This window comes from Rhinopithecus bieti, unplaced genomic scaffold, assembly GCF_001698545.2.
Source record: "Rhinopithecus bieti isolate Rb0 unplaced genomic scaffold, ASM169854v2 scaffold_81659, whole genome shotgun sequence".
NCBI classification, from domain to species: Eukaryota; Metazoa; Chordata; class Mammalia; order Primates; family Cercopithecidae; genus Rhinopithecus; species Rhinopithecus bieti.
The window spans coordinates 2,721,971-2,729,939 of record NW_016837762.1 but is presented as its reverse complement, the minus strand read 5'-3'; the positions used below and the strand labels follow the sequence as shown (position 1 = coordinate 2,729,939).

Below are 7,969 nucleotides of genomic sequence, written 5' to 3'. Positions count from 1 at the left end.
ACATTTCTATATACGGTAGATTTTTCTGGGAGTGAGACGTGAGACTTCCCCCTTAAGAACATGCTCAGGTACAACAGGTCACTAAATTGCCTCCTAATGTTCCATTGAATTAATGGTGAACTAGAGGACATTTTGCTGAGCAGTGATGGGATTGAGCCAGGGCCAGGGGAGGTGAGGGGATGGATTGTATATCTAGTACGCAAAAAGGAGTTGAGGTGACTGGGCCTTGAGAGGGGAGGACAAAGAGAAAAACCTGCATTGGTGGTTTGGCCAATAAGGTACTTCTGAGAACAAAACATCTAATAGGATGCACAGTGTGAGCTCTTCTCCTTTGCTTACACACTATCTTCAGTGAAGTCCAGATTGCTCAGGGGTGTTTGTGTGAATAGATTGTTTAGGAGAAGCCTGAAGGGGTGCCGAATTCTCTGTCAGGGCTGACAAGAGGTAAATGTGGAAATGAAATATGCAAATGCGGGAATCAGGCATGGAAGGGATAGGTGAGATCCAGGTTTCATGTGGGAAAGATATGGTCTGGGCACAATTCAATCTGTGCTCCAGCAATGAGAACAGGAGGAAGAGGGCGCACTTGTCATCAACCAAAGGGAAGAAGTAAATCAAACAGCTTCCCTTACCAAGAGTGTGACTGTTCGAGGCAGAGGTATCTGAAGGACGTGAAAACTCTGCAGTCATCTATTTGTACAACCCTTTTCTCAAGCCAAGTAGATAAACCTGGGAAGACACCTATATTAGAGTACAGAATAAACCCATTTGGTGAATGTATTTGGCTGTGATCAGTTCTGTTACCAAGGACATGATTTAAATTCATTATATTCAGATCTACGTAGAAATCAGTAATAGAATATGTGCAAAGGATTTCAGATAAGGCGGTAATGAATCTGCTTTTCTGCAGCACAGCACTGTGGTTAAGATCATCAACCAGGTTTGGAGTCTTGGCTCTCGCTCTTACTAGCTGTGTAATCATGGGTCAATCACTTAACACTGCCCCTTCCGCCCCTCCTTATCTTTTAAATTGGGGTAAGAATACCCACATCATTGATGGTTGCACCACTATATAAATTAAAAATCATTCAACTGAACACTTAAAACAGGTGCATTTTATAGTATGTAAATTATACCTTCATAAAGCTTTAAAAAAATGAGTACCCATCATAGAAATGATGTGAAAATTAAAATGTAAACTGGCACTGTGCCTGTCAGGTAGTAAACACTCAATAAATATTAGTGACTAATACTAGTGTAACAAAGATGAGGTTAAAGAACAATAAAGATATTTAAAGTTAAATTTTTTAAGAATTAAGGAATTACTGGGCTGGCTGAAACTTTAGCGATCATTTAGTTCAACTCTTCCATTTTACAGATGAGAAAATTGGAGACCAGCAGGTGAAGTGCCTTATTCAAGGTCTAGCACTAAGACCAGACCCCAGGCCTGCTGGACCCCCATTAGTGCAATTCCCACTAACACCCACTACCTCAGAAACATGGACACATGAAAAATGGAGGCTGTTTCCTTAAAGAAGAAATAAATATAGAACACAAAAAACATGCAGTGATGGTGAAGAAAGAATTTCAAGTCTGGGCATGGTAGCTCACACCTGTAATCTCAATACTTTGGGAAGTGTAGGCAAAAAGATCACTGGAGCCCAGGCGTTCAAGACCAGCCTGGGCAACACAGCAAGACCTTATCTCTGTTTTTTAAAAGTTATTCAAGAAAAAAGAATTTCAAGGCCAAGGGGGAAAACCAAGAGGCTGCCACATCCTGTCTTAGCCAGGGCCTCCAGTGGGGTCCAGGTAATGAGAAGTGAAGTGCTCTGGCAAGGCCAGACCCTGGATTGTCATCAAGTGAACTGGCTCACCACTGGAGCCAGGTGCCTGGAGGAGGCGAAGCCACAGTCCCCTCTGCTACTTCCCGTCACAGTATCTGTCAGCAGTGGCAGGAGATGGGGCCAAAAAGGTATGCAGCAGAATTCTTAGGAGCAGTCAGTCTGAGAACCCCTGAAGCGTGGACAGCTCCTGAATAGCTGCTTCTGCCCATGCCAAGTAGTGTGACCTCAATTGTTTATCCCCTGTTGTTGCCTAATCGGCCCCTCTGGATGCTAAGGCCTTCACTTATAACCCTGTTGTAAATTGCCTGGCAGTTCCTCCATCATGGCAGCCCCTTCAGATGAATAAGGAAGCCTAACAGACTTATGAAATGACCCTGCTTCTTCATTAATGCTGCCATCTTCTAAAGTAACTCGATAGCAGGGCTGGAAGACTTTGAAGCTAATAAAAACTCACTAAATTATTCCAATGCTAAACAGTGGACAGGAGAATGAGGTGTGTCTTCTAAGTTATGACTTTCTAGTATTTCAGGGGGTAACATTCAGTGAGTCAACTCTGTCATTCTTAGGAGGTGGTGGAATCCTGTTCCCACAATTTTGCTGAAGAGTAATTTAGGAAAGATGGCTGGTACAGACCCTTAATGTTTGTTATGTGATCCACTGGGGGAGGAGAAGGGAAAGGAAGACGGACAGAGGGGAAATTAAGGCCTGAAATAGCTTTTCTGATTTAACTCAGTACATTGAAACCTCTCAATGAATAATTCATAAAAGTGCCTCATTAGTACCTGCAGTCCTAGCTACTTGGAAGGCTGAGGCAGGAGGACTGCTCGAGCCCAGCAGTTCAAGGAAGCAGTCAGTTATGACTGTGCCACTGCATCCCATCCTGGGCAACAGAGCAACACCCCAACACTTTTAAAAAAAAAAAAAAGTGCCTCATCTTCTTCAACCCACTGTTTAAGGTCAGTGGGAGGACAGAGGTTCTGTCCATTCATTTGATTTGAACACTTGGGACACATATTATAAACAAATGAATACATTGGAGTTTAGCTTTTCCCCTAAAAACTTTCCTATTTTGCAGATTACTCCATACAGTGAACACTTTGATGTCGGAGGAGGTGAGAGCTCCGACTGAAAGTCTTCTGACATTCTTGGCACTCATAAGGCTTCTCTCCAGTGTGAATTCTCTGATGTATGATAAGTTGGGAATGCTGGCTAAATGTTTTCTCACACTCACTACATTCATAAGGTTTCTCTCCAATATGAATTTTCTGGTGGAGAAGCAGCTCAGAATTATCCCAAAAGGTTCTTGCACACTCATTACACTGATGGGGTTTCTCTCCAGTATGAATTCTCTGGTGGACAATCAGGTGAGAGGTCCGCCTGAAAGCCTTGCCACACTCAAAGCATTCATAGGGTTTCTCTCCAGTGTGAATTCTCTCGTGTCTAAGAAGTTCTGAGTTTCCCCTGAAGGCCTTGCCACATTCCTTACATACATAGGGCTTCTCACCAGTATGAATTCTAATATGTCTAATAATCTCTGAGTTCTGGCCAAAAGTTTTCCCACATTCATTACATTCATAGGGTTTGTCCCCTGTATGAATTCTCTGATGCCGGATAAGCTCTGAACTCTGACCAAAGCCCTTCCCACATTCATTACACAGATACGGTTTTTCTCCAGTATGAATTTTCTGGTGTCTGATAAGGCCTGAGCTATGCTTGAAGGCTTTGCCACACTCGTTGCATTCATGGTATCTTTCTTCAGTATGAATTCTCTGATGCTGAATAAGCTGTGAACTAACCCTAAAGGTCTTCCCACATTCATTACATTCATACGGTTTCTCTCCAGTATGGATTCTCTGGTGTAGAATAAGGGCTGAATTTTGACTGAAGGCTTTACCACATTCTTCACATTTATAGGGCCTCTCTCCAGTATGAATTCTATGATGGTGGATAAGATGTGAACTCTGAATGAAGGCCTTTCCACATTCATTACAAGCAAAGGGTTTTTCTCCAGCATGAATTCTCAGGTGCCGTCGAAGGCTTGAATTAGTTCCGAATGTCTTTCCACATTCTTGGCATTCAAAGGGTTTTTCTCCACTGTGAACTCTCATATGCTGGATGAGATGTGAGTTCTGATTAAAGGCTTTCCCACATTCTTTACACGCGTGAGGCTTTTCTCCCACAGAACTTCTCTGTGTTTTGTGAGATTCTAAAATCTCTATGAAGTTTTGGCCAGAGGTAGCAAATGCGCTCACTCCGTCTGTTGTAGTAGCTCCCTGATGTGTAACCAGATTTGCGCTGGGACTGCAGCCTCTCTCACTCTCATTATTCTCCTGTTCTTTCTCACTTGAGGGTGATTTCTTAAAGATCATCAACCCTGATGGAAAGTCTCTCTCCTGAGGAGATACCTGCTCTAGAACCTCTTCCATGGACTCCTTTCTCGAATGTCCCTCCAACCTGTCTTCTTCACATCCTGCTCCAAACTCATGACCTTGGTAAACCAGTTTTGGAAATTTTTCTAATATTGACCCATGTGGCTCAGATTCTTCAGAAATTTCTTCCTTGGGAATCACCTCTTTGTTCTCAGTCCCCATCTCACAATCTGAAATGAGAAAGGGTAAGTATGTGAAGGGACCGTATCATAGTTAAATGAAGCTAACACTGTAGGACAACAGAGCTTTGATGTAGTTCTCATAGCACTCAAAAACACTCTTGGTAAGGGGAAGAGGGCAGCAGCTGAGGCAGGGGGATTGCTTGAGCCTGGGGAGGTCAAGGCTGCAGTGAGCTGAAACGCACCACTGCACTTCAGCCTGAGTGACAAAGCAAGACCCTGTCTCAGAACAACAAAACAGTCTTGGTATCTGGTGACATGACAGCACACTGCCAAAAAGAAAGTAAAGATTTAGGATTATGGTGGACATGCTAAACAGTGGATGCTGACTAACAGGAGTGAGAAGAGATTTCAAGAGAGAAGTAGGAAATGGATGGTAAGGAGATGCTGATTTAAAAAATGTTCCATAATATTAATGGTGAGTTGGGATAGAACCTGAAGGTGATAAAGAAAATATCTAGGGAAAATGGTGGCCATATTAATAGATAGGTATATGATAAATGCTGAAAGAAGTGACAGAAATGACGTGGTGGTTCACACCTGTAATCCCAGCACTTTGGGAGGCCGAGGTGGGCGGATCACTTGAGCTCAGGAGTTCAAAACCAACCTGGACAACATGGTGAAACCGTGTCTACTAAAAATACAAAAATTAGCTGGGCACAGTGGCGGGCACCTGTATTCCCAGCTTCTTGGGGGGCTGAGGCAGGACAATCACTTGAACCAGGGAGGCAGAGGTTGCAGTGAGTCGAGACTGCACCACTGCATTCCAGCCTGTGTGACAGAGTCAGACCCTGTCTCAAAAAAAAGGACAAGTTAATAGAAATAACTTTTGGGTGTGTGGGGAAGTAACGGCAAAACGAGTAACAAGACGACTATTCTTAGTCCTGTTCTCTGATACTCATCAGCTGTGTAGAGCAGGAGAGGGGACATACGGGGCTTACCCCTTCAAAAGGTGAATGTGTCTTAAATGAAACTAGCACAGAAGCACCACCTTTGACTCCCTGACATTCGGAGCCACTGGCTTTAATCTTCTCCAGATGGCTAGTGAATTGTGTCAATACCATTTATTGAATAATTCTCTCCCCTACTGATTTAAAATGCCACCTACGCCATAGTCTGAATATCCATCTATATTTGGGCCAACTTCCAGATTCTATTCAGTTCCACTGATCTGTGTCTTCTCTAATATCAAACAGTTCAGCCTGTTAGCTTTATTAACATTTTTAATATATGCTAGAGAAAGTTCTCTCTCAGTTTTCTTTTTCAGACCTTTCCTGTCTATTCTCATATCTTCCCAAGTAAACTTTAGTATAAATTTGTAGTCCAAACTTATTCTGATGTTGTTTTTATGTTCATCATGTCTCTGTACCTCTTTTCCTTTAGTGAGTTTTTCTTACATTTTGTAACTGGCTATTACTTTTATATATACCAATGCTGTTGATCATTACATATTAATTTTGTAATCAGCTCTCTTATAGTATTTTCTTAATACCTTCATAAATCTTAAAGAGTACATTTTTCGGCCAGGCGCAGTGGCTCACACCTGTAATCCCAGCACTTTGGGAGGCCGAGGCGGGCAGATCACAAGGTCAGGAGATCGAGACCATCCTGGCTAACATGGTGAAACCCCATCTCTACTGAAAATACAAAAAAATTAGCCGGGCGTGGTGGCAGGCACCCGTGGTCCCAGCTACTTGGGAGGCTGAGGCAGGAGAATGGCGTGAACCCGGGAGACGGAGCTTGTAGTGAGCCGAGATGGCGCCACTGCACTCCAGCCTGGGCGACAGAGCGAGACTCTGTCTCAAAAAAAAAAAAAAAAAAAAATTGGCCAGGGGCAGAGGCATGTGTCTGTAGTCTCAGCTACTGGGGAGGCTGAGGTAGGAGGGTCAGTTGAGCCCAGGAGGTCAAGGCTGCAATGAGCCGTGATTGTGCCACTGCACTCCAGCCTGGGCAACAGAACAAGACACCTTGTTTCTTGGGTGGCGGTGGGGGGCGGGGGGAGTATATTTTAAAAATTTTTATAAAGATTTTTAGTTGTGGCAAAAATGTTTAGTTGCCTACCCCAATATCTCTTATTCCCCACTGCCTTATAACCGAATAATAAATTTATGTAGTGTGGCAATTACCCTAGCAATAAAAACACATTCCCCAGCTTTTTAATTTTTGCAGTTGGGATTGGCCACATGATCATATTCTACCCAATGAGACAGTGAGATGCAAATGAAACCACATGGGACTACTAGGAAATCTAAAGGATGAGGGGATACATTTATTCCAGCTTGCTTTCCATGCTGTTCCCAGAGCATGATGTGATAGCTGGACACCATCCTAGACCATGAGTATACTGGTATACCCTAGGACTGGGGATCACAGCTGGAAGGAACCTGGGTCCCTGATGACTCCATGGCACTGCCACACCATTCCTGGAATGCCAGCCTCTGGACTTCATTTATCCAAGAGAGAAATAAGCTTTTGCCTTGCTTAAGATATTGGGGGGGTTTTGTTATTATACGAGGCCAAACCTATTCCTAATAAAATTGTCCTGGGGATTTAGCTGTCCCCACCACAGACAAGGGGTCCAAATGCCAGGAGAATAAGCCTCACCTTTGTTCAGATGGTAAACAACCTGGAACTAATATTCAAGTGGCCTTTGCTTAGGGCAGAATATTTGTGCACTACAGCAAATCTGAGGAATACAATCCTCCCGTCAGTGAGAGTGTTCATTGTGGAAGGTGATTCTCAAGGGGGTGTGGGCATGTATGGAACTTCATCCTTCAGACAATGCACAACTATGGGATGGTTTTTTTTAACCAAGGAGTTATGCCGGGTGCGGTGGCTCACGCCTGTAATCCCAGCACTTTGGGAGGCCGAGGCGGGTGGATCACGAGGTCAGGAGATCAAGACCATCCTGGTGAACAAGGTAAAACCCCGTCTCTACTGAAAATACAAAAAAAAATTAGCCAGGCATGGTGGCGGGTGCCTGTTGTCACAGCTTCTAGGGAGACTGAGGCAGGAGAATGGCGTAAACCCGGGAGGTGGCCGAGCTTGCAGTGAGCGGAGATCGCACCATTGCACTCCAGCCTGGGCAACAGAGCGAGACTCCGACTCAAAAAAAAAAAAAAATCGGCCGGGTGCTGTGGCTCAAGCCTGTAATCCCAGCACTTTGGGAGGCCGAGATGGGCGGATCACGAGGTCAGGAGATTGAGACCATCCTGGCGAACACGGTGAAACCCTGTCTCTACTAAAAATACAAAAAAACTAGCCGGGCGAGGTGGCGGGCGCCTGTAGTCCCAGCTACTCGGGAGGCTGAGGCAGAGGAATGGCGGGAACCTGGGAGGCGGAGCTTGCAGTGAGCCGAGATCACGCCACTGCACTCCAGCCTGGGCGACAGAGCGAGATTCCGTCTCAAAAAAAAGAAAAAAAAGAAAATGTCTACTGAGACAATAGAGAATCATATATGAACTGTGAGCACAGATTCAGGGGAATGACAGAAGCAAAAATCAGCTGGTAGTGGACT

The 7,969-nt window shown here is 44.3% G+C and overlaps 1 protein-coding gene across 2 annotated transcripts in view; it reads right to left on the bottom strand.

The window, feature by feature from the left end:
* Positions 1–1,585: 1,585 nt before the first annotated feature.
* The window catches only part of ZFP3 (ZFP3 zinc finger protein), a 17,490-nt gene continuing 11,106 nt past the window's right edge, over positions 1,586–7,969 (bottom strand). For both annotated transcript variants that reach the window (XM_017865943.1, XM_017865942.1), the window contains exon 2: positions 1,586–4,443. In XM_017865943.1, coding sequence (XP_017721432.1) covers positions 2,921–4,435 — 1,515 coding nt within the window. In that variant the 5' untranslated portion in view covers positions 4,436–4,443 and the 3' untranslated portion in view covers positions 1,586–2,920. The remainder of the gene's footprint in view (positions 4,444–7,969) is intronic.